Below are 26,593 nucleotides of genomic sequence, written 5' to 3'. Positions count from 1 at the left end.
AAAACTACGGATAGCTCCATTGTTTGGTTGAAGTGAAAAGGGGAGACTCACTTGGGACAATATTTAGGGTCAGTAAGGACAGCCCTAACTGCATGAACTTGGATGAAAGGTTCTTGCAAGGTGAAATCCTGTAGCTTACTTATACACAATAGCGAGGTGATAGCTATTAGGAAAGCTACTTTCCAGGAGATGTATTTCAAATGACAGGAATGTAATGGCTAAAATGGTGTACCCATGAGTCTTGTCAGTACTATATTGAGGTTCCTGAGAGGGGCACGCAGAACTCTGGGAGAGAGAACTTTTTAAAGGCCTACCATGATGGAATTCTGGACCATGAATAATCTTCCTTAATTTGCATCTATGCAGCAATAGCTGCAAGGAGAAAGTGTAATGAGGTATATGTTGATGAGTCTTGCTAACTTTCAGGAAGAGGCTATCTTGGTGAGAGTACCTCTGCCTCTCCCCTTGTTGGAGTTTTTACCCTGGTGTGACCCTGAAGTGTAACCCCTGCCTCCTTGTTGATGGTAGGACTGCTTTGGTATGACTGGGGTTGCTAAGTAGAAGCAGCCTTCATCCCCCCATACTGCTGTCTATGAAAAGGAGCTTTTGGTGGATGGTGTTAGTAGAGCCCCCATGCTCTTGGCTATTTCAGTGTCTTTTTTTTTTTCTTTTTTAGCATCTCATGTACTTGGGGTTGAAGAGATGCTTGCCATCAATAGTAAATTAATTTATCTGTTGTTGATCCTCTGGCTTAGAGCCGGAAAGACAAAGCTATGAGTGATGGCGTAAAATAAGGAGTGTGTTTACCCCTCTACCCCGCTGTATCGGCAGCATTCAATGCACATCGTATGGTGGCACTGCAGATGATATTGCCCTTGGATAGGATTTTCCCTCTCCCCTTTTCCTAAATTGCTCAGGGAGGTCTGTTCCAAACACTTAATTTCCTTCAATTTGGCACTTTCGGACCGTGAGAAAAGACCAGCGGAATTAACAAAACATCAATGGGTGGTGGTACCCACCGCAAACCTTGCCTGCAGCTTTTATCCTTTTACTCTATATCATGCTGGGGGGGGCCTCACCTGCAGTCTGAGCAGCAGCCTGTTTACCGGTGGTGTGCGCCAACAGGACTCTGCCCCTTAAGTCTGAACTTTCTCTCCACTCTAGGAGTAACCACCCTGGTCCCAACAGGCTCCTTAAAGGTGTCAGTAGCAGACTTGATCGTCCTTTTTAACACAGGCAGAAACTGCCTCAAGCATTTTGACTTAGATAGTGTATCCACTAGGAAGTAGTTTTTCTCAGGGATGGTATGCATGCTAGCTTGTGGTATTACGCTGCTCTTTGGCTGACCCCACAATATGCTACAGTCTCATCCAGGGAGGCGTCCTGACTGGTTCACTGTCTGGATCTCCAGGGGTGTCTACCTCATAATCATCTGTGTGATGAAGGTAGAATGGGGTCTGCTAATTCTCTTGGATGTGGTGGGGCGATTTTTCTTTTTTTTACGACTGGGGCTACCTCCCCTTCCTGTCCTTCCAATTTGGAGGTGCCAGACTGTAGGAAGCTGCTCTGTATATGGTATACCACTGGGTGGTTATACCATGCACAGAATCCAGGCATTCCCCCAGCTCAATGCAAGCGCAAAGTGCTCTACTTGTGATAGTGTGGTTGAGCAACTTTAGGCCTAACAGAGGAGTGGAAGACATTTGTTGTGCACACAATGACTAATAAATGACACAGGACTCTAAAAAGAGATCCACACCAATTTTATAAAAATAAGCTTTGCTCAAGATTTATTTTAATATTAAGATCTTCGCAAAAAGGTAAGTGCAATTTACAGTCTTTGCTATGTTAACCTATGGAGAAAAACAACAGTGCCGTTTTACCGGTAAGTAAGCCACTTACAAATCCAGTCTTAGGGTTGAAGGGTCAGCAGAGGGCAAGGTTCATGTAAGCACAAACACTGCACCACCAGCTGCACAGGAGCGGCTGGGTGCAGAGGTCAAATTTGAAGATCAGGCCCCCTTTAACCCATTGGAGACTGGGGGTGCTTGAAGCCACACTGCTTGCAGCTAGGTAAATCGGTTAGTAGGCTTTAGGAGTTGCTGTGTTAGGCCCTATTCTCGATGGTAAAGAAGGTCCTAAATATATTCTTGCTAGATTTATTTTCTAAATGGCCTAAAGTTTGTGTAGTTAGGAAAGCTAACTCAGACACAGTATTTAGATGACGATTTCCAAAGGGAAGGACTACTGAAATCTATTTTAGTTGAAATAGTACTCAGTTCAAGTCTAGTATGATAGAAAATCGTTTTTACAGTATGGTATAAATACAAATGTACTTTTCCTTACTATCCAGCAGGCAGCAGTCCTGTAGAACATTATAATAACGTTCTAATGGGTGTAGTGGATATGGCTTTAGGAAACAAGAGACTGGGAGGTGGAAAAGAGCAAAAGTTTGAAAGGAAGGAAGCCTTTTACCAAACACAACTGAGCTTGGATGTCTACTTGTGGATGAAAGTATTGGTCTCCCGAAGTTGTGAAATAGGATATTAAAGCAGCTCAAGATCAGTATGAGACATACTATGACAGTATATGTGGCGTCAAGAAAGGTTCATGTCAGACCACTGGTCTGTGTAAAGGATGGTAGAAAGAGTGGTAGTAAGTTTTCACTTCCTTTTCACAACTGCTAAGGTGTACTCTAATTTGCTTAAACCGAGTGACAAGAAGGTACAGCATCTTACTAAATTATTCTTATATTCTGATCAAGAGGGTATGAGTAGAGCAATTGTAGAATTGCATGCAAATAAGTGTCAGAATGATATTTCTGAAACTAGATTGGGAATGAGAATGAATGCTGCAATGAGAGTGGATGCCTGATGTAGGAAGCTGGCTCTTTATGCGATATATCAAAAAGTTTATATACTGTGTAAATAGTCGAGGGGTTCCTTTATGAGTAGACAGGGGCTTGCTATGCAATCCCAAAGTGCTCAATTAGAGGGTAGTAGGCTTAATACAGAGGAGTGCAAGACATTGGCAAATACACACAATGAGCAATAAATGACACAAACGAGAAAAGGAGATCCACATCAATTTATAAAAATAGCAAGTATCGTTATATATGTTTAGGCATCAGAGAAAAATTGTTCAGATAAGTATGTTTTAAAATATAAATTATTTTCACTTTAGGAAGTGTAAACAGTGCAATTTCTGAATTCTGTAATGTTATCCTTTGGAAGGAAGAACAAGTTGTACAAACAGGTATAGTACAGCGACTTACCAGATCAATCTCCAGGAGTTGAGGTGAGTTGTGGGCAAAGACCAAGGCAGCACCAGCTGTACAACACCAGCGGCACAGGGCAGCCAAATGGAGGGTGCAAAACAGCGTCTGGAGGCCAATCTATTACAATGGAGTTTGGTCACTGCGGAAAGAGGCTGCAGGTTTTGGCCAGGAGGCCAGTCGGGCTGAACCAGCAAGGGGGTTCCAAGGCTTGCAAATCTTGGTGATAGGGGGCCATTTTTGGTCCCCTTCTCCAAGGCCCAGGGGCGACAGGTGTCCTTAGGCGTCGGGTTTTTCCTTATCTGAGCAGATGTGGTTGAGGCGGCCTGTGTGCAGAGGCTGCAGATGACGTTGAGGAGTCCAGGTTCGGTGAAACCACGATGGACTCATGATCTGTGGGACCTTGTTGACACCGGTGGACCACTTCAACTTGGGCCGGAGGAGACGGGTGCAGTGGTGACTTCAGGTGCTGGCTTTTGGCGGTTCAGGAGGCCACAGAATCTTCTCTTTTGGAGTTTCTTCAGAACAGGTCCACTGTTCATGGGAGGTCTTGAGACTTTTTCGAAGGCAGGGAGTTCTACCAGGTTTCTGAAGTTAACAGCTGCAGGAAGAGTCAACTTTGGCACTGTTTTCGATGAGGCATGCAGACAGGACGGCAGGGTTGATACAAGGTCTGCTGCTTCTCTCCTCTTTGCTTTTGGGGCTCTTCGGTGCCCTCTCTCTTCTTAGGCCGTCAGGATCTGCCTCTGGTGCCAGGGGCTCCCCTAAATACAGAATTTAGGGGCGTTAGGGGAGTGTAGGGTAGAAGCCAATGGGCAACTGATCATTGGGGGCACTATGCCCCCTATCTGACCACTTTCTGTGGGAAGTGGGCATGATCCTATCCCAGAATTCTTAAGTATGCCATCACAAAGATGGCTACTTCTGAAAAATTGTGTCCACCTCACAGCAGCCTACTTTAGGGGTGGTACTAGCCTGGAGGTGGCACACAACCTGACTAGATAATCTTTTTGGTCCAGGTGCCAAGAGGGCCCTGGACAAAGGGGTCAGCTTCCTTTCCTGTGAGGGGGAGCCAGATTTGCATTTTAAAGGCATGTTAAAGGCGGCAGCCCTTTGAGGCTTGCTGCCCAACGAAGGCTAATTAGCAGGTCATCCTGTGGGAGGGGTCTCCTGAGAGCAAAAGGCTCTCACCCTAGGAGGTTAGAACAGCGTCTCGGTGGCAGGCTGGCAGAAACCAGTCAGCAAGGACACCAGAGGCTGGTAGGTTTTCAGGAGGCACCTCTAAGGTGCCCTCTGGGTGCATGTCTTGGTAAATACAACACTGACATCCGTGTGGGTTTACCAATACGGGATGTTTGATACCAAACATCCCTATTTTCAGTGAAGCCATCATGTAGCTGGGGAACACGTTTTCACCAGTGTCCAGCACATGTTTTAAAAAGGCTTCCCTGTCCATTTGCACTGGCAGGAATAGGACTGACCAGTACAGGGGCATATCTGCCCTCCCATGTAATATTCAGCACCTTGCCTTGGGGCTGTTAGGCCTGCTGTAGGGACGACTTGCAAATAATATATGCAGTGGTAGGGGATATGGCACACAGGGAAAGGTGACATTTCACTTTTGTCTCCACCAAGACACGCAGCCTGCGATAGCAGCCCTGCATGTGCTTGGTGAGGGATTCTTAGGGTGGCACAATTAGTGCTGCTGACCTTTGAGACCCTCTTTAGTACCTCAGGTGCTAGATACCAGGGGTACCATTTACTAAGGACTGACACTGTGCTAAAGGTATTTCCAATTGGGGGGGAAGCAACTGAACATTTTTAGGGAAAGGACACTGGTACTGAGAACCTAGTAAACAGGAACCCAGTATACGCTTAGAAACCTGCCGTTATTACGCACTTTACAAATCGCAATTAACATTAACATAACATATACTTCAGTTAAAGGTGATTCACATACCAGGCAAAAAGTAGAGGGGGGAGATACTGCAACAAAATCCCAGTTTCCTGCGCCGGAGGTAAAAGATAGCTTTAGTGGTACTGAGGTAACCACTAATGATGTTGAGAGTGAGATAGGTCACGGGACAAATGCAACTAAATCTGAGGGTGGTCACATTGCACAGTAACTTTAGATATTTTAAAATTAAGTGATTCTATTTCAACTTTTGTTATATTTTTCTCTATATTCTCCATCACCCTTTTCTCCTCTTCTGTTGTTGCTTAACATTGTTATTGGAAAGGGCTTGAGCACCCCCATTCACAGTAATGTCATCAATTATATTTCAGATGTCATCAGTGATGTCATAGAACATGTTACAACTGTTGTAATATGTGAGGTCATACCAGTGCAACGCGAGTGCTCAAGTTATAGTTACTTGAGTTAACTATAATAGGTGAATTTCAGTCTTTTTTGTAGTTTAAAATGTTCTGTTTTAACTAATATTTTCACCTGACCTCACTTTACCCTTTGTTTTTCAATACATTTCTAGGGTAATTTTTTTTTAAAGTGAAGTAAGATTTTATTACCATACTGAACTTTTGCATCCCCCTGCCGCCCATTATCTGTGGCCAGGCCATATGGCCAACTCCAATGGCCTTTGGCTGTGTGTGGCATGCAGTTGGCTGGTGGATTGGTGGCAGGGGGGGTCCTTCCGGCACAACCCCACATGGTCCAGATGGTCAATGTACCACTACCCTACCATACACCCTTTTAACTTATTTTATTGACACAGAGGCCAAGTCCACGAGTACTGTAATGAGCACCACATAATTGTTATTGAGGTTGCAGCCAGCCAATCATACCTTATGCTTCTGCGGGAGTGAGGCAGCTGGTAAGATAAAGAAAAAAGCCCTCAAAGTTGCATATCCACTGGGCTCCCACGTGCTTAACACGAATGAAGTCATCCAGATATCTATACATTTTGAATCTTAATTTCTCAAAAACTACTTATTTAAACAGTTTTATATAGCGCTGGCTAGACCCGTAGGTATCAGAGCGCTTTACATAAGGTCAATGTTACAACAATGATAACAATGCCACGTTACATCAAATATATGAGACACATTAACAGGAGAGACAAATAGAGAGGGAAAGGGGAGAGGTGGAGTGAGAAGGGATAGGACGAGGGGGAAGACGGAAAAGAGATGAAGGGAAAGTCAGCCCAAAGACCGAGTGGGTAGGTGACGGCCAGGGAGATAATCCAAAGCCAGTCTCCCCAATAGCTCTCTAGGAAGCTCTAACAGGCATCGGTCCGAAAGATGGAAAGAAAGGCGATGAGGAGAAAGAAGAGTGGCAGAAATACGATGAGGGGGCGTGGGCTAGACGGGGAGAAACTGTTCCCAAGGTCCGGCTGGGCAGGTGACAGTCCGGGGATGAACCAAGGCTGATCTCCTCATTAGCTGAACAGAGCAGCTCCACCGGGCGTCGGACAAAATGCTCGGACTCCACTGTCAGGGTAGAGATCATGTGTACTCAGAGCGAGACAAGTAGAGAGGGAAGGAGGAGAGGGGGAGTGAGAAGGGGGTGGACGAGGGGGAAGATGGAATAAGAGATAAGGGGAAAGTCGGCCCAAAGACCGGAAGGGTAGGTGACAGCCAGGGAGGAAATCCAAAGCCAGTCTCCCCTATAGCTATCTAGGAGGCTCCAACGGGCATCGGTCAGAAAGATGGAAAGAAAGGAGACAAGGAAAAGGCAGAACGGCAGAAATCCGCAGAGGAGGCGAGGGCGAGACAGGGAGAAGGGGAGAAACTGTGTATAATGTCCGGCGGGGCAGGTGACGGTCAGGGGATGAACCAAGGCCGATCTCCTCATAAGCTGAACAGAGCAGCTCCACCGGGCGTCGGCCAAAATGCTCGAACTCCGCTGTCCGAGTAGGGGTCAAGTGTACTCAGGGGAATGTCAGAATAGTGCGGGTGGGGAGGGGTGGGGGAGGGCCATGGTCCGAGAGAATTCCAGACGTCCACTTGAGGTCAGGCACAGTCCTGGCAGGGTTTTGTAAGTAAAAGTAAAAGATCAGCAAGGGGGGGGAAAAAGTCACCACTGTCAGCCATGTTGGGGTTGGGCATCCAGGGACCCTTTTCCACACCGTGAGTGTGCCGAGAATGACAGAGGTTAACAGGGAAGGAAGAGCCAGACTCCCTATAGTTCTTAAAAAGGACACAAGATCTCACCATTGCTCTCCACGGGTGGTGGAAGGGGGTCTGCAGAGGTTGCCCCGCACCCATTCGAGTTGTGGCCTGATTTTCAAAACAACAGGCAGTTGTCAGGAAAATGAGTGGCATCTCGCTGTTGAATTCGAGGTAATATGTTACAAGGAGCCGCCATTTTAGGGTCAGGCATCCATGGTTACGTGACCATGTCTCGGTAGTAAGTACAGTTGCGCTCTCTATTTGGAGCCACGATTTACAGATATCTTAACCTCAGTCAAGCGTACAGCAATGTGCAATTATCACGCCCACGCACAGGTCATTCAATATGCTCTGGTTGCGCAGCCGTATGTAGGATAGTGCGCTCAGTTTCCACACTTCAATTCGGGCAACTTATCTTGTATGCAGGGTGCATATTATCGGTGGCATAATCCGGTGTCTTCAGCGGCTAGTGCCAGCACTGATACCCATGTAGTTGACTCAGCAGACGAACGAAGTTCACAGCGCAGTTTCGAATTAGGCGGCTGCGCTCGCTGCCATCTTGTCCCGGCTTGATTGTCCGGAGCTGCGGGTATTTCTCTCGAATTTTTCAGTGGTCACAGCGCGTTTTCCCACATCGTAATCGTATACCCTGGTATCTTCCGATGTTAATATTTATAGCATTTTGATAGCTATTGTGGCCAAAAATGCTCCTTTTGGTCGGATTTCGGTTCCGGGCGACGGAACAGCACTAGGGTGCAGCCAATCTGCAGCGTCGACCTGTACCTCCAAGGAGGCAGATTTACACCCAAAAGAGTACACTTTATGGGTAAGATCTAGGTTTTTGCCAAATTTGGTGCAGTATTGTTCAGCTGCAGCACCGTGAAAAAATCCTATGTTAACTGAAGGGGCAAATTGTGTTTTGAGCCTCCTCTCTTTTCCTCAGCCCTCACTTGCCAGATTGCCCCAAAACTACAGGAAAGAGCTGAGGCGGATAAACTTTTTATGGGAACTTTTGTGAAGATTCATTAAACAATGTCAAAGTTGAATTAAAACAAAAAAATCAATTTCCTAAGGCAGCTAGGTCACAACTATAACTACACAGTGGTATTATATAGTTCTATAAGCTTTGAAGTGGGAAGCAGGCTATGCAGCACGTTCAGTTTCCGTATTTTTTCATTGCATTCATCGGCCACCTTAGATGTTTCCTGTCCCTAATTCTTGCTGCTTCATTCTGCAACTATTTTTCCCTACTGCATTGTTCAGTCTAAACAATTATGCTAGACTCTTTCCAATCTGTCTCAAGGTAGTTTTGGTGTTGTGCTTCCCAACTGTTATACATCTGTTCATCTTCAGTCAAGAAATAGCCTTTTTTTCCTAAATGGGACCCTCTTAAGAAGACACAAGACACAGTTCACATGTATGTAAAAGTGGTTGGTAGCACTGTGGCTACTGGGAGGAGATGCCCTTTTTTCAGGCAACAATGAAGGAAATGAGAGATATTCAATGTGGCCAGTCCTTGACAGGCAGCCACAGACCAAAACCATCTACCATGCATACATCAAGTGACTACATCTGTTTTGCCTTGTTTCTGGATCATTAGATGAAACTGTTCAGTCCATTTCCCTGTAACCACCCGCCCTCACTCACTCAAGGAGACTTGGACTGCTCGGACCATGCTGACCCTGAGAGTCAAGTGCAGAAGGGGTACTTGGCCAGCTGCTGAGAATCCATAGTAAATAGGGCCCCGGGTCATCAGGAGTAAAATGCCTCAACCCCCACGGCTGGACCCAGCCCCTGCTTGCCCAGTGGCCCTCTGAAAGGATTCTGACAGCCTATTATGGCATGAATTAATCAGGTCTTTGTTCTCCATCTACAGATGCCCACTAAAAAGTGGAGTCTCTCCCACATTTTCAAATCCCTTAGGCTATTCGTTACCGCTCGGAGAAACAAGGTCTCTCTCACTATATCCCAAGCAGAGGAACAATCTTCCATTCTGCGTCTGTTCCCTGCAAAAACAGCCCAGGTTGATGGAATTCCCGTTCTGCTGATCTCAGTATTCTTTATGCTTAACTTTGCATTTCTGAGACTATGCTGTTGCACTAGCTCTAAGATGACCCCCTGGTTGAATGTCCTGTTCTGCAAATAAAACAAATAAATGGTACAGGTCACTTATTTTCTAAACAGGACTTAAAACAACTGTCCATCTTCAAATTTAACATGTAATCACTTTACTCTGTCTCCTAGGCACTCGGAGGATTTCAGCTACTAGCTTTAGTAAGCTAAGGATACTTGCCCTTCTCGCCATGTGCCGTTCCAGCAGCGCCTACCCCATGGGTTCCGTATTCGAAGCAGCACAATCTCTTCCCCAGCAACTTTGCCCAGGTCCCGGATATCTATGACGACAAAGGCATGGAACTCTCCCAGCTCACTGGCGCCTGTGCAGTAATGAAAGCTTTGTTACTCATACTTCAGCAATCTTGGGAGGAACACTACAGTAGGTAGGGGGAACTACTCATATCGGCACTACACCATGACAACACGATAACCTGTTCTGACCACGGTCACTTCTTCTATGACATATATAACACTTCCAATTGGCGGGTTCAGAGTTAGGATTAGTATTATGGTAATTGTACTGTACATTAAAAAAAAAAACCACACAAACATGAAATTATAATCAATTAAATTTAAATAAATAAAAAAATTGTCATTTGTGGCATTATGCTTATGGTAAGGAGGTTATGGATTAAGTATGGGTAAGAGTACTCCTTGATATTGTAAATTAAATCAAAAGTAATTTCAGTCACTTTATTAGACTTGCATGTCACTTTGTGAAATTAAATTTTGTCATGTTTAAAATTAGGGATATTACTAAGGGAAATGTAACCAATTGTCTAAAAAGTTTTTTAATAATTTACTTCACAGAATTTACGACGTACCATTGATAAGGTAGAGTGAAATTAATCTGATTTACATCAATGTCATGAATTAAAAATAACAAAGTGTGTTGATTGGCAACTGTACTGTTCGAGTTAGCTACAAAAACATTCATTTGAAATTTGCATAATTAAATAGTTATAATTAACTTTTTCACATAGAAAAGGGCTAACGTTAGTCATCTGGTTATTAAAATGGTCCTCTTCATTTTAAATTAGTTAGAAATGTAATTAATGCTAAGTTAATGCCCAAAAATATTGTTACGGCATAGGATTTGGGTTAGACATTAGTGATGAGGGAAAGGTCATAAAGCAGTGATGACACAGGGTCAGTGTAATGATTAATACAGACGGATGAGGCAACATCAAATTATTAGAGGCCCAGGTGATGGCAGGAGAGCTAAAGGGTACTGTGTGAGCAATATTGAAGAAGTATTGTGTTGTACACTGCATAGAGACACTAGTAGCCTTGTAGCGTAATTTCAAGTCTTCGTATTAGATTCAAGTCAGGGTATTAATCTTAGTCCAGCCTGCTCTAGTCAGGTACTAGCCATGTACCAGCCATACACCAGCCCCACCAGGAGCAGCCTGCCTAGCTGCTCAGCCCATCTCCATCTGTCATCCACACATCCACCCAGGCACCAGGCATTCCACGCATCACAGTCACACCAACATTCCATAACCAACTCTCACACTGGCTGAGCAGCTAGGAGGACCTAGGCTGATTACACATAAATGTAATACTTAGGCTATAACATATTGGTAGAAGTAGTAGCAGCAGGAGAGGTATGATAAGTTATTTACACATGATAACCCAACACATCTAATGTCAGACGGCAAAAGGTTAAACTTTGGCTACAGCACAGAGCTTGAGATGAAGGTTTTGTAATAAGGGCATGGGATTTCAAGAATGGCTCTGAAAAAAAACATAAAAGTAAATATGATTTGCCAAAGTGTCCTTTAAGTCTAGCTTGCGGTGCACTACAGCCCAAATACGGCCACCTAACTGTATCGATAGCTTTTAACATGTACTGCAAGTTGTACATTCTGTCCATACATTACAGAATGCATACATGCCAAAGTCCAAATGACCTGCACGTCTCAGCCTCTTAAATCAAAATATTAGCCCGAGTGGATCAGCTTGGGGGGTTAGTGGAAAAGTATCCAAAGCAGTGCAGGAAAACTGAGGAGGGATGTTACATAGTGTTGCGGAAGATAAGAGGAATTCATTGTAGACTGAGAACATTTTTGAAGTCATACATGATACCATTTAAGTGTTCTTTGCAACATAGGAATCGTTAAACGTCCTTACCTTCCCTTGAGCTGAGAATGGAGCAGCTTATGAGCGAGCGATCCTTGAGATCCATCAGTCTACTAAATGTATCCTTCCCTGAGAAGTCACTGCTGCCCATTGCGACTTTGCTTCTGGTGGGATCACCCAGGCTCCATCTCTCAGCAACACCTCCTGTCAAATCCACCAAGGCATCTGCCACCTGTCCCGCCCACAGCAGGTCGTACGACCCGTGTAACCTAGAGGGATGATACAGAAAGGCTTGACAGATGGCACGCCACATCAACAGAAGAGATTGTGAAGCCACAAACATACTTTTTATTGTTCATCTCAGCATCTTTTAGTGACGCGGACGCATGAAACATGTGGATATGCAAATCCTACTCAATGTGTTTCTACTTGCAGAGTGCACCTCTGCTGTTTGAGGGTCTTCACAGCATATTCACGTTCACCAAAGAATGATCACCATAGGTTACGAACCCCTTTCATCAATACTATGTTAGAAGAGTGTGAACCTGATTGACATAAATGTAGCTATGAGTAGGTTTTACGTACTTTTGTAGTGTTCCTGCTTTTTCCTGAATTCTTCAAGTAAGCCTGTAAGTCTGAGAGTATTATTATGCAATAGACACTTTCCTGGGCCATTATGCTCCACTTCACTGTTCAAATCCAAGAAATTCTAGGAATGAGTTTGACCGGCTCAAGGGGCAGAAATTCCAATGCATGTTACACATAGACAGGGACTTCTCAACCTTTATTAATCTTCTTCAAACTCATTTATCGACTAGAGTGTATCTCTGCTTAAAAAATACAGCTTAGTCAAATACATCATTTGCACGTCTTCCAAAGAGACGAAATGTGTGACAGCTGAGCATGCTGAAGCAACTGTTCCATTCAAAGCCATAATGTCACTGGGCAGAGCTCAACGAGGAACACCTAATGTTTGCTCTCAGTGCCCAACAAGGGAGCAAGAGCAGTCTATTCATTCGGATATCATTATGACAAAGATTATCTTTGGCCTCTTTCCAACCATGGACCATGCAACCCCGACCCCTAAACAGTCCAGATTCCTTGGTGCCTACATTTTAACTTACGATATTCCCTAGATGAAAGATGCCAAGTATGGGTGTGGTGTGAATTGTCTAACTAGAAGACTTTATTCTATATTAGTGTCCCCAATTACGGTTAACAAGCAGGGGTTTCTAGACATCAGAGAAAACACAAAATGCAAAAGTGAGGCTGTGTTTTAAACTTGGCTATCATAAAATTGGCCTAGATTTCACAGCCTTAACAAGTCTCAGATGATGCTCTTCTAATCTTACCATGCTCGGGAGGAAGATAGGGGCTATATTGCTGCTTAAACACTGAATGCCTAGCTGCGAATGCAGGCTGGGTTACACTTAGGCGCTATCAATTAAAGTCATTTGCAGAAAGCATGGTTCTTTGTGAATGGCACAAGACAAATTTGAAGGCAAGAAACCACCAAACATGTGCAGATCTTAAAAAACCTGTAAGGGAGAAAGTCTCAGTTCAGATTACTCTTTGCTCAAACCAATGCATGACCACAGTCGCTATCTGTTATTCTGTGGTTAAAACTGACCGATTTCCAAATTAGTTGTGTGGTAACTTCTTTGTGTTTTCATGTTTAGTTTAAAAAGGAATGTAGTGGCAGTAGGAAAAGCATACACAAACTGTGCATGTCTTGGGCTGCAAGGAGACCAAGTCAATGTTGTCAGCCACAGTTTGTTTATGTACAGCCTGACAAGCCCTCTAAAACATTCCAAGGCCTCGGTTTGACTGACAGCACGGGTCCAAAGTAGACCACAAGGCAGCAACGGGTAAGTACAAAGAGCTGTTACATGCTATGTGCATGCCGGCGAGTGTGTGTTTGGTGGTGCAAAAGACAGTAAGAGACTGCATGCTTGAATAAATGCATTTCTGTTAGAGCAGATATCAGTATTTTAACTGCTAAAATGTGTACTTGGAATTTACTTTCACCCGGCAGCCTCACCACTTTCAACTATTACCTACTGCAATTGGAGGAATGACAAAAACAGCAAAGGAAAATAAGGGTGAGGGAGATGGTGTTACAATAAGAAATATGGAATGAAAAATGAAAGAAAAAGAAAAGACAGAAAACAGAAGTGAAAGGATATAAAGGGCGAGGGAAAGAAATGACAAAGAAAATACTGACTGAAAAATGAAAAGGAGAAAAAAAATGAAAAATATAAATGGGACGACAGTAAACATGAAAAATGTTAAGGAATATTAAAACTGCAAAATAAAAGAACTGCAGCAAGAGGGAGAGAGAGCGAAAGAAAACACAAATAGGAAGGAAAAACAAGGGAAAAATAACAGAATGGAAATGTAGTGATAAAGAAAGTGAAAGTAACAACATTTGTAAGGGTACAAAATATGAAGCACACAAAAAATATTTAAAACCTAGCAAACGTGAATGGGAAAGAAAATGAAAGGGAGGTGTGCCATAAATAAAAAGAAACTATAGGAGGCACATAGCAAAATACAGTTTGGTTTGGAGAAAATGAACCAAGGCAGACACCATTGGTGATAAAGTGAAAAAGGGTGGGCCAAGTCTGTAGGAGAAGTTAAGATACGTGGTGAGAACTGAGGCGAGAAGACAGAATAATGGCTACAGGAACAAAAGAGAAAAATATAATACAGGGAGATGGATAAAAAGAAGCATGAAACGAATCAGAATGAGAACCAGACCAGGAAAGGAAATGGAGAGTGATAAGGACATTGGGAGAGACAGATGTAAGGGAGAAACTGTGAAAATGAATGAAATAGGAGTGAGGAATGAAGGTGCTGATATATGGTGCAGAGACAGATGAGATGTAAACAAGATTTACTGTTGAAAGAATGAGGTTTATGCATGGAGTTATAAGAACAATGGAAATGGTGAGACTAAAAAGAAAATCTAGCATCTGTGGAGGAACAGAACATGACAGAGAGGAAGGGATGGGAAGAGAGAATGCAAGGACAACTGGAGGCGAGACGGAAAATAAATCAAGGTCTGAAGTTCAGAAGCAATCGCAGTTGCAAACCCTGGAAAAGGAGTATCTGAGGGAATGAGTCAGGCAAAGGCGAATGTGAAGCGAAAAAAGGCAACATACGAGCTAGAAAATGTGAGGGAGGCGAGTGAGATACTGGGAAATATGGAGCTGAAAGGGAGTGGGCATACATGCTGATAAAATGGGAGAGGTGAAGGGGAGAGAAGAAGAGAGGTATACTTGAGACCGAAAACGGCAGATGGGGATGAGAAGACACTGGTGGACGGGTGAAAAGGACATTAAACTAGATCGAGATAGAAGAAGGCTAGAGGTAAGTTCAAGGAAAGAGATGTAGAAACTGAGGTGCGAAAATGAGGCAGAGGTCCAAGGGAAAGTGGTAACGCAACAATGCATTTTGTGGTTGAGAAAAGTCAACACTTTTGAACAGTGTCTCATCCTTCTGACTCTATGCCTTTGTTGGAAGGCCCATGTATATCATCACTCATTTATTTTTTGCACCAGCGTAAGCAGTTGTCTCCAGCCACCTGCCCTAAGAATATAAGGCTGGCTCCACCTTTGATGGTGGCAACAAAAGATGACACGGAAGAGAAGCCTGCATTTCTATTTTACACGTTACTTAAAATATTTCACCTACCATGTAAGTGTTGAGTAAACTGAAACAGTGAATCAAAAGCCCTTATTACACATTTCTTAATTAACATTTCAATCCTACAATGCCCTGCTACTCGATTCTGTATTCTCCACAATCTGGAGTACGCCTTCCTCTAACCCTCTTAGAAAAAAGCCTCATGCACCTGCAAAGATTTATACTAATTCAGCACACATCAGAATACCCTCACCCGCATGCCTTATCAAGAGCACGCACTTAGCATAGGCTTTCTCCAGAAGGGGGAGCCAAAAAACATCTTCAGGCTGGCACCGAGAGAAGCACAGTTGGCCAGCGATACACGGCAAACGATCGTCAACGACAATCTCAACCCACTCGCCAAACTGCCAGAAGCGACAGGCGAAACGGCCTGTGTATTCGGGGTCTGCCCAGCTTGGCTGCCCTGGTGGAAATACCTGCAGGTAAATAGAAGAAAGAAGGGTGAGGAACCAATACATTGTTGTAACATTTAGCACAAGCAATTTACATTCCAAGTTGTGTCAAGGGCTACTTGTGTTTGAGCCAAAAGGTTCATTCACCTGCAGCAACAAATCAGAAAAGTGGCTTCAAGTACTGGAAGGCAGGTCCTTCACCAGCTTTCTCCCAATGGCCAGAGAGCGAGGATCATTACGCAGACCTCCACATTAACCGCTCTACCATTACATCACCTCCATCATATCTACCGAATACAACGTTAGATTGACCATAACACAGTTCACAATTAGATTGTCCCTGTTTTGATATTTAATGTTTATATCTTCCTTTGTTTTAATTACCCAATATGTATATTTTTTGACTGCTATCTATTCTTTTAAATAGAACAGCATTAGATCTGTTTTAAGATTATACATATGTATAAATATTTTGTATAACAGCTATTTCCCGAAGTTATACGGTTTAAATATTCAATGTATACATTTTAAATATTAAATAATTTAACACCATCAGTATCTCTCAACACACTACACACACACAAACACACACACAGTTAAAGGACAGTTATGGTTTAAATCTGAAAATGAACCGAAATTCTCAAGATTTGGCTAGTGCTGCAATGTAGAACTCCCACAACTGCAAACCATAACACACGTACCACATACAATGTATACTACACGTTCCCAGTGAAATATAGGGTTTTGCATCACTGCGTTTTGTGCAATACAAGCACCCAAACTGGTAGATAGTTTAAGTAGTCACACATTCACTGAAAAAGCTACAAACCATTCAAATTCACCATTGTTGCATGCAACACAATGCACACTATAACGGACACCCTCACCAAGGCATGTGAAACCGAAATGTTCTACTAAGAAAATAATATGGTGTGACCATCAGTTATGGTGCACGGTTGCGAGTTGCATATCGTAACTGAATTTCAGTGGTTCTTTTTCACATGCTGAGCCACAACTAATCTTTTTCTGCAATTTTTTTATTTGGTTTTTAAAGGTTTACTGTCTCCAACTTTCCTCCTGCAAGGTCACGCCAAGCCCCCACACAGCATGGTGTTTGGCTATGTACAGCATGGTTGGCTACCGGTTCTGGCCTTTGAGCAGGCTCTGCACTCTTTCCACACGAATGGCAAACACCACTAAACAATGGTTATGGCCATGTGCAGTTGGTGTTGGATGCGGCCCCCCGCTCTTTCGGTCCTTAAATCTTACTTTGAGTAGTCATTTTTTTTTGCTCCATCTGTAACTTGCTAAATTACAGAAATGGGTAAAAATGAGAATTGACAGTTTGTGATGCTAAATGGTTTCCATGTGCTCGTTAATTTTTGCACATTTATCATCCACTAATTGCGTTTTAATATTTTTTGTTCTTTTTACCACTACTCTGGGTACCTGTCTAAATCCTCTTTATGTCATAGAACTGGTTATTGACTCAATTTGTGTGGTTTTGCTCTACCCAGCACAAACCTCATGTCCATGTGAATTTGAAAATGTCACGATGTTGGGAAAATAAATTAAAAGTCAAATGCGATTGACCGAACTCAAAAGTTTGCTTATATCCATGTTTAGACTGCCAACATATTGTGGTATCCAGATATATGATGTCTTTATCTTAAAGTATGTGTTTATGCTAAGTAGCGTGGAATGTTCTCTAAAGTACTCTAAGGATGTTTAGTGGAGGGTATTCTACTATTGTTAGTTGATGACAAGCTCGTGTGGTGGATGGGACGTTTTTTATATGCTGATGTACTTCAATAAACTTTTTTTTTAACACACTTTATTGATGACTTTGACAGTTATACCATGCAATATTTATCCTACAGAGGCAGTCTTTTGTTTTTGTAGCAAAGTACATCATACATGTTACATGCAACTTCTGTATGTGTCATTCTATGAGATATAGAAAACAGAGGACAATGATCTTCAGTGATATCGTGGATACTAATACATTAGAGTCCTAGTACACAAAGTGACAGTATAAGCCATTATATTCCAATTAACAAGAAAAACCTATTCAACCATGTCCCCCTCCTCCCTAGCCCACCCAGTCCCGACTCCTGGTCAGTCTTATTTCGGCTTCCATGTTAATAAATATATGACACTAAAGGTATAAAGCCCGGAGGGCTGAAGTGTCCTTGGGTTAGAAAGCATGTGTCTGGGTCTCGGAACCTATAGCTGAGAAGTCACATGGTAACCTTGTGTGCTAAAGTGTTGGGGTATCTTGTGGGGTTAATAAGTCAAGTGATTCTAGTTTAAGCAGCATAGCCTCCCAGTCCATCGAGATGGGCTGCTTCCTCAGTCCTCTCACTTCCTCTCTGCGAAGAGCTGCATCTCTGCCTTACCCCACTGAAGCATGTCAGCCTGCCACGTGGATACCGCGGGATCCCTGGGAGACTTCCACCGCATGGTGAGGGCTCTCACTGCTAAGAGGAGGGCCAGGTCTAAAAACTTTAACTGTTCCGTCTGCACCTTCGTGCGTCTGCGGAGGCCTGTGAGGCAATGCAGTGCTTCGTCCGGGACAGGGATTTGTGTGACTTCACTCAGAGTGCAGCGGACTCCCACCCAGTAGTCTCTAAGGCAGGGGCAGGACCATAGCATATGGAGAAAGTCCGCCTCATCTCCCTTACAGCGGGGACAGTGATGGGGGGAGTCTGGGAACATGCGATGAATCCTCCCAGGGGTAAGGTATGCCCTATGGAGTACCATCATCTGAATAAACTTCAGTCTTGCGTTACGTGACACTTTTTTGGGGTGTTCAATCATACATTCCCAGGCCTTACTTCAATAAACCTTTAATTCAACTTCATCAAACTGCGTGTGTGGTCAACCTCATCACACATCTCAAACATATATTTTTCTTTAACCCCTTCGACGCGCATGACGGAACGGTTCCGTCATGCACGTCGGTTGCGCTGTGCGCATGACGGAACCGTTCCGTCATGGCCCCGCCCGCGCACGGAATCTTCAGCGTGGCGCGGAAATCCGCGCCGCGCTGAAGAGGTTAATACTTTAATCATCAAGATTTTCAGAGGGAAAAAAAATATCACAGTGAAACATACACTGTCTATTACATTATTATAACAAAAAACTTGCAGCTGTACCAACATGTCAAGCTCCTGAGCGTGTTGTCAGTGAATCTGAACGTATCAGCGCCAAAGTACTGACAAGGGGATCATTATAGTTCAAAAGAGAGAGTCTCGTCTGTCCCTACCACTGACCCCTGAAGCTGTCTCTTGGAGGTGCTATCTAAGGCCTCTGCTCCCCACATCTTATCATTAGGAGGGTTCCCAGGCCATTGCAGTCACAGTCACTCGGGTCCCTGCCCAGACAAAACAGTGCCCTATGTGCCTCTGATTACTGTTTGCTATTGTGGGCAGCTCCTGTGGCCACCACCTTGTGCGGCTGTGTTCCCTCTCCTGGTGACAACACTGTCAGTGCCCCATCCAGCATCTGCTCTTCCCCTTAAGTCATGTATCATACGATCCAATTCCGGACAGTCATCCTCCATGCGCTCATCTGTTCGGACTTCTCGCATGTGTCTCAGTTCCGCCCAAGACCATTTCATTAAATCCCTGGACCATATCAGAAACGTTGGTCTGCTGGAGTAAAGCCATCAAATAGGAACTCTGTGCTTTACCAGTAACAGACCCATTTGACAAAACTTATAACATACCCTTCCTTCTCTAGGGGATAGGATTAAACCCAGCATGCAGTGTTTAATTATGGTTTCTAGCTGGATATTAGTAACTCATGTCAGATGATTAATAAACTCCTGCCCATACTGAGTCAGTCTGCCACAGCCCCATAACATGTGTGAATCCTGCTCCACCTCCCTTACAACATGAAGACTCATCTGTGTGGGAAGGGTAAATTTGGTCTCCTGGAGGCCAGGTACGTACGGGAGAGGTCATAAAAATGGGCCCGCTTGAATCGTGCACTACAAGGCACTTTTTTCACCATGGCGCAGGACTTGCTCCACTCTGCATCTGTGAGGGGCTGTGGTACTTTCGCCTCCCAGTTACCCCGGGCACTATAACTGGTCTGCGGGCAGTCTGCCCTCAGGCCCGGTAGTTGTGGAACACTAAATGTCTAGAGGGGCCAACCTCCAACAGCACACCCACTGGGATGAACTCTAGAGCCATAGCCGGGAATTCCAGCCATAGCTTCCTCACAACCCTAGTCAGGGTTGTGAGTAACGCCTGGTAAAGTCATGCATTGTAAAAGCATATGCGTTCTAAAAAAAATGTGGGGTAAAAAATGTTGATGAAGGCATCCAACCAAGCCCCGCGAGCACCCTATCCATATTCAGGGAGTATTGCTCCTCTACTTCATGTGCAACTTGAATCCGCAGGTATCTCAACGCATATAGCTCCCAGCACAGCCCGACCTGCGGCAAAGCCTCCAGGGGTTGCCCCTCTAGTACTGCCAGTGGAAATGCCAGTGACTTCTCCTGATTCACTCGGACACCAGAAGCCTCGGCAAACCCCTGTAGCTCCCGCAAAAGCAGTGGCACCAAGATCTCTAGGTGTTGCAAGTACACAACAGCATCGTCCACATACAGAGATCAGTTGTTCCCTCACTCCCACCTGTATGGCCCATCTCCCCAGCCCCGCTCTTGTGTGGATCACAAGCGTCTCTACTGTTAGAACTAGTGCCGTGCTCAATAGGCCAGGCTTCTGACATGTAGCCGCCTAACCTCACCCTCGCCGATGGTCTCGCGTACTACAGGGAGATCAACTTTAAGAAACCCAGTCCAAATGCCATTCGCCGTAGTATCTCCTATGGAGCGGCGCGCAGCACCACCTCCATCTCCTTTTCAAAGGAGGGAGTGCCCGAAGCTTTCTTTTGCAGTCAGTTTCTGCTCCAGCTCCCTGGGGTCTTTCTGTAGTGGGCGTGTGACGCCGTAAGTCTTCGTGAGACATTACCCCGGTAGGAATACACTCAGCGAGTCCCATTTGAGCGCCCTTGTTGGTGCCGTTGCCCCAGTTGTGGGAAAAGTAGCCTGTGATTACATCTCTAAAGGTCTGGTCTTAATGCCGCACCTCTGATAGTCGAGCTAAAGTCGTCAGGTAGGCACATTTCGGCCTGGCGTGAGCTGAGGTGTACGCAAAAACCACTGGCACATGGTTGGAAAGAAATCTCCCTAGGTGTTCTTTATCTTGTATGTGGTCCCCCATTTCCTGAAACACCCGTATCCTAGCCAACCTGCTATATATTTAATGTACTGCGGAGTAATTGGTTTAGTTCGTGGGGTGGAGAGTATGCCAGATATCTACACAGTCTACCTGCCCCATGACGTCAGTCAATGCTTCTGCCATCCCGGCTTGGCTAATGCTCTCCTGGGCCTCCTCTCAAGTTGGCTGTTCAAGATACAATTAAAATCTCCCGCTCAGATCAGAGGGACACCCAAGTATGGAGTAACGAGATCACGGAGTCCTGAAAAATATCCTTTGTTAGAGACAGAGGCATTCAGGAGGTAAACTGCAATCCAGAAGCCCATTGAGCAGGACAGGTCTCCCTTCTACTATGGTTTGCCTATGGTGGAATGGTATTCCCATGGTTACCTATATGGATACGCAACTTGCATATGTTGAATAGGTGGAGGAGTATAACTAACCCCGCCATTTCTTCTTAAGCATCGTAGCTTTCTCATATATCAAGTGAGTCTCCTGAAGCATTGCAATGCCAACTCCATATCGTCTCAGGTATGTGTGTACATGGTATCGCATGGTGTAGGCCTTTGACATTCCAGGATATGAGCTTCACCGCTGCAATGTGTGTGTGCTTCCTTGTCTCCATAGCCCCCTCCCACTGGGGGGCACCCCGAGTCACCGTTAAGCTGACACCACACATACTCTCCTGTACATTCTCACAGATCAGACTCATCGCTTGGTCACATTGCTGCCTGAAACACAACTTGGCCCAAACCAATAACTGCTCCCCATCCCCCCTATATACATCTAACAGAAACAGAACTAATGTCTCCCCATTCTCATATAATGCAAACACCCCAACAGTTATAGAGCATAGAAATACTCCCACCCACAAGGGGAGTCAACAAAGGTTGGACAATAAAAAAAACGATACAAAAACAGGAGGGGCCAGACACCCTCCTTCCGTGGGGGGTCGCTCCTGGGTGAGGAGGTGCCTACCATCCTAGCAGTCCCTATAGTGTCCCCTTAGCAGAGTCAGGTATCACCTAATGTCTATTCCTGTGTCCTAGAATATACTCCGTACAGCTTACCACTTGTTGGTTCTCAGCATCCCTCTTGTCAGCAGCCCAGTATACATTCCAGGGTGGGAGAGGCCCCCCCCCCCCCTTTCCTGCCAAAAAGGCTTCCCATCACCCACCATCACCACAAGCAGTCTTAAGACCCGATGGCTTCACAGGTCGGGGGTGGGTGACAACATCATGTTGAGTTGGGCCTAGTCTCCGGCTATGTCGAGGGTGCCGTCTGACTGTACCTCTGTACGCTGCGCATCAGTGTTCTTTGTCATTCGGCATCTCCGTGTTTCAGCCGAGCTGCTGGGTCTACCTGTAGGCCTGGCGAGTTTTCTCTCGGGACCTCAGTTAGGCCCACGGGTTTCCCTTTGGTCCAGCCAAACTCAGGCCTCTGGGGATCCAAAGTAATAGGAGCGACCCCCTACAGAACCTTCAGCTTGGCTACGGTACAGCAGTATGTAGAGTAGGCTAAGCAACCTCAGCTTCGGTTTGACAACCAGACAGAATGGTCTTTGGGCCTGGACCTTGCCCATATAGTCCAGAAAAATGCATATTGTGCTCCCCTAAACTTGGGGTCCCCATTCTTGCTAGCCCATTGGAGGATGCTGTTGCAGTCCCTATAATGAAGAACCTTAGCAATAATAGACCTCGGTGGAGCCCCAGGTGGGGGGTGCCAGGTCAGTGTCCGAAGGGCCCCCTCTATCGCTAGGATCCCTGCACCCATCAGGCCAACCAGCTAATGTTCGAAGAATAGCTCAGAGTTTTCTCCTTCGGTTGGCTGCGGGAAACCCTCGATTTCCAAACTGCAACGTCTGGACCTCCCCTTCACATCCTCCAGGCATTTGTCAAAGCAAGCGGCATGTTCCAGGAGTGTGCTTACAGTGTCTGTCAAGCCTTTCACTTCTTGCGTGAGAGCCTGGATCATGTTTTCGGTCTCCCAGGAGCCTTTCAAAACACCCCGAAGGTCGGCGCATAGCAGGTTCACCTTTACAGTAATGGTGTCCATTTTCTGTTCAAAGACCTGCTTCGAGCCCTCAATTGGGGTCAGTATTTGCAAGCCGGATGGCTCCACGCCCGGCAACGGGGACACATGCTATCCCATAGGTTGCGCCGCTCTCGTCACCTGGGCCCCCGTTAAGTGGTCCATACGTAACTGCTGCAGCTCCAGGGAAACTTTTCCAAGCACCTTGTTACGCAGGTAAGTAGCCAGCTCTCCTGAAGCTGAATTACGCTACTCAGGTGCCATGGCCAGTTGTCCCCTCACGTACGTAGGTTTGCAGCTAAAGAGGGGGTATCCATCCGCTGTGCCGAGAGACCTCCCCAGTTGCAAGGCCTCTGCTGGGACAGCGCCAGGGAGTCCATCTCTTCAGCCCAAGCGCCTCATGTGTCCAGGGCAAGCGAAGGGCATTAGCAGTCTGATGGTTGTTGCAGCGTGCTCCCAGGCAGATCCCCCCTGAAAAATGCAGGAAGTTGGGGGGTAGGAAGCGGGTCTCAGTCAATCCCCCACAGCCAGATCCAAGTATGCTGCCTTCTATTTTCTCCAGCCTCTGTAACCAGGAGGGCCACGACAGTCAGTCTCCGAGGCCCCAGGCTGATGACCACTACCTGGGTCCTGGTACCACCACCAGAAGCGCAGCCGGATCTCAACAACCCTCAAGTCCACCAGGGGGAGTGTCCACAGGATTAGGACCCACCCCCAGTGGGGCCCACACTCTACCACGCAGGTCCACCCTTCCGCTCACCTACAATCGGGCCTTACAGTCCCCAGATGAAAACGTGCCGACAGGGGCGCTCACTATGCCTACAGCCGCCATGTTCCTTGTGTCTGGGAGGAGGACAGGACGTGGGAGGGCAAGAGTCAGATCCCTTCGGCCAGGCTCCTGGTCTCTACTGCCAATGATCACTGGCGGGAAGGGCCCCACCTCCAGCCCGCAGTGTGCTGTCCCAGCCTCAGCCCCGCAGGTAGCCTCGCGACTAGGCCTCCCCCACTGTTTGGGTGAGCCCCTCCAAGCATAGATATCCCAGGGGCATCGCCGGCTGTTTTGCTCTGAAATGACCGGTTCGCTGCCAGGCTCAGTCATGTGGTACCCAAGCTATAGAATTCTCTGCCACAGGAGTTTTCTGGAAGCAGAAGCAATTTTTCAGAAAAAGCTGAAGACCTGGCTCTACAATCAATACCATTAAACTTCTGTTTAGATTCTGCATCAGATTTTACCGCCAGCACTGGTAAGCCCCTGAGCAGCTAAGCGCTTTATAAATCCATAAAACATAAACAAAACAAGTGGCTGCTGCTGCCCGACCACTGTCTTCTGCGGAACGCTCCTACGAGGGCCTCTTCTGTTTTTTATATGGTCTCAGGCCTGGGAACCTTCCCAAATCATTTGGCTGTTCCCCACGTCTGAAGAGCACATGCCTATATCCTGTCACTCATGGTCCACGCTGCCGGTTCCTCCGCACACCGGAGGCCGCAGCTTTGTGCCGCCAATCTCACTGTCCCCACCAACTGGGCAGGGGTCCACCTGCACCCCAGTCAGTTCGGGGTACAGGCAACAAGGCAGGGGCTCGAACAGCAGGGAGCTGGCAGGGTAATGCAGGATTGCGTCACAGTGCCGGGGATCTCTCCACTAAAAAGTCTTGTGGGCCATCTTGCCTGGACACGCCCCCTTTCTCTAACATTTTAAATCTTCATGGACCATCCAGCACATTATTATCAGTTGCTGTACAGGAGAGCAAAAATTCCTGTGTGTTCTGACCCCCCCCCCCCCCCACCCTTAACTTGTTTGTTCTGCACAGATCTGCACGAACATTGGCATGCCAAACCTTAGCCAGTTTTACTGCAAAGTTGTGCAGATTCATCAAACAACAGTTATTACCATTAAAAATGCATGTTCCATGGAATGTGCAGCTGAACCATAACTACAGAGTTTCTATCACCAACACATAAAGACACCAATATATATATTTTATGTCCATGAATGCGTTTTCTTTTTCTGTTTGTAAAAATACACATGATCTTTGGGTGCGTTTGCATCTTCTGAACCACATCAACGAAGGTAAAAGCAATATATTTATTATAAAGTTTCTATATAAATCTTTTTTACATCTGTCTTGATAGCACAGTTGCCTGCACAACTTAATGTTACCACACTGGGCTTTCCAACCCGCGTGAGTATTCGCCCTCACCAGCGCTAGGAGCTATTTGGCCATTCATTCCGCCTCCTGAGGAGTGCTTCAACTATAACTAGTAAGGGTCTAATTTACATCTGAAAAGAGCACACAAACATCAGACATTCAATTCTTCATGTAATACAAGCACAGTATACATTGTAAGTGTTTGTGTTTTTTCACTGCCAAGTGCCATTTTTGTATAACTTTGTAAGGGACCAGACTGCAAGCCTAACCTTAAGATGGCCCTCTGCTGTCTGGTCCCTTTGCAGAACAGGGCAACCCAACTCCAAGACGACTGAAGTCTTGCAAGATTAAAAAAGAAAAGCCCCAATCTCATGAAACTTTGAACAACTATACCGGAGTCATGGCAAACTACTTCTACAGTTTTCCTTGTGCAGTTGAGAAAAGGAATACTTTTATTAATGAGGCAATTATGACACTTAGCTGCCCAGTCATATTCTAGTTTGTGCTGTGCCCTATATAAAATGATGCTTCCCTTTTAGTTGTCACAAACATTCAAAGGGTCACTGATATTAGGTTTCAGACATTTAAGGATTAACCATGTATCTATTGTCACTTCAGCTAGGAAGAGGTTGGTCCAGAACACATATTTCTCTGCTCATGAACAACCACATGTTTTGCTGTCTTCAGTCCTGCAAGTACCCGCACCAATGAGCAATAAATATTTGCTTCCCTTGGATCTGCCCACACCTCAAGTCCTCATGATCAGGGGCTTGCAAACAGCTCTGCTCATCAGCTAAAACGCAGACAATACCCAAGGGGAATTTTTTTTTTCTATTTCTTTCCCTCTCTGTCAGTACTCTATTTCTTTTGTAAACACAAGTGTAGTTTCCATACTACAGTTTGCTAAATCGTTTTGCTAACACGTGTACGGATGGGGAATGACAACATGTATGCGAAAAGGAAAAGCAATGTCCGGTTTTAAACTCAAACACACACCATCTTGTTACACGTTCTCTAAAAAGAAAAATGGACATTATGCAGGGATTTACCTGTGTGGGCTGATCCACAACAGATTTTCAGGTTAACTAAAGACTATCTAAATAATTCCCATTCAGATTAAACTGTGGATGAATATATCCAACTGCATTATATGATACTGTGTTGTGATTACACTGATAAAGAGGCCCATGCCCCGGGCAAGGACCCAAAGCATATGTAAGGACGAATAGCGTGCTGGTCCTCTGGTGAACCTGAACGCAGGTCTTTGGTCTTACATCTGCATCTAAGGAGTACTTAAGGAACACAGTGAAGATGGAAAAAGGTGTGTGAAGAGTGGTCTGTGTGGTAAAGTGTTTTATAGCATTTTGACCAAGACAGAAGCTGATTAGATTGCTTTACTACGAACCGGTCATTGAGATTATGCTTGGAGCAGAAAGGAGTGGAGCAAGGGCGAGTGGAGGGTTGCTGAACATTTCGTTATGC

General features: G+C 45.4%; 1 protein-coding gene across 1 annotated transcript in view; it reads right to left on the bottom strand.

Moving 5' to 3' along the window:
• Positions 1 to 26,593, bottom strand: part of CAPN10 (calpain 10) — a 123,660-nt gene that overhangs the window by 77,326 nt on the left and 19,741 nt on the right. Inside the window, exons 3-5 of the mRNA XM_085635625.1 lie at positions 15,527 to 15,723; positions 11,651 to 11,868; positions 9,696 to 9,837 (exon numbers count right to left, since the gene is read on the bottom strand). Coding sequence (XP_085491751.1) covers positions 9,696 to 9,837; positions 11,651 to 11,868; positions 15,527 to 15,723 — 557 coding nt within the window. The remainder of the gene's footprint in view (positions 1 to 9,695; positions 9,838 to 11,650; positions 11,869 to 15,526; positions 15,724 to 26,593) is intronic.

This window comes from Triturus cristatus, chromosome 11, assembly GCF_964204655.1.
Source record: "Triturus cristatus chromosome 11, aTriCri1.1, whole genome shotgun sequence".
NCBI lineage: Eukaryota > Metazoa > Chordata > Amphibia > Caudata > Salamandridae > Triturus > Triturus cristatus.
The sequence above is the reverse complement of the archived record's forward strand: the minus strand, read 5'-3'. Positions and strand labels throughout refer to the sequence as shown.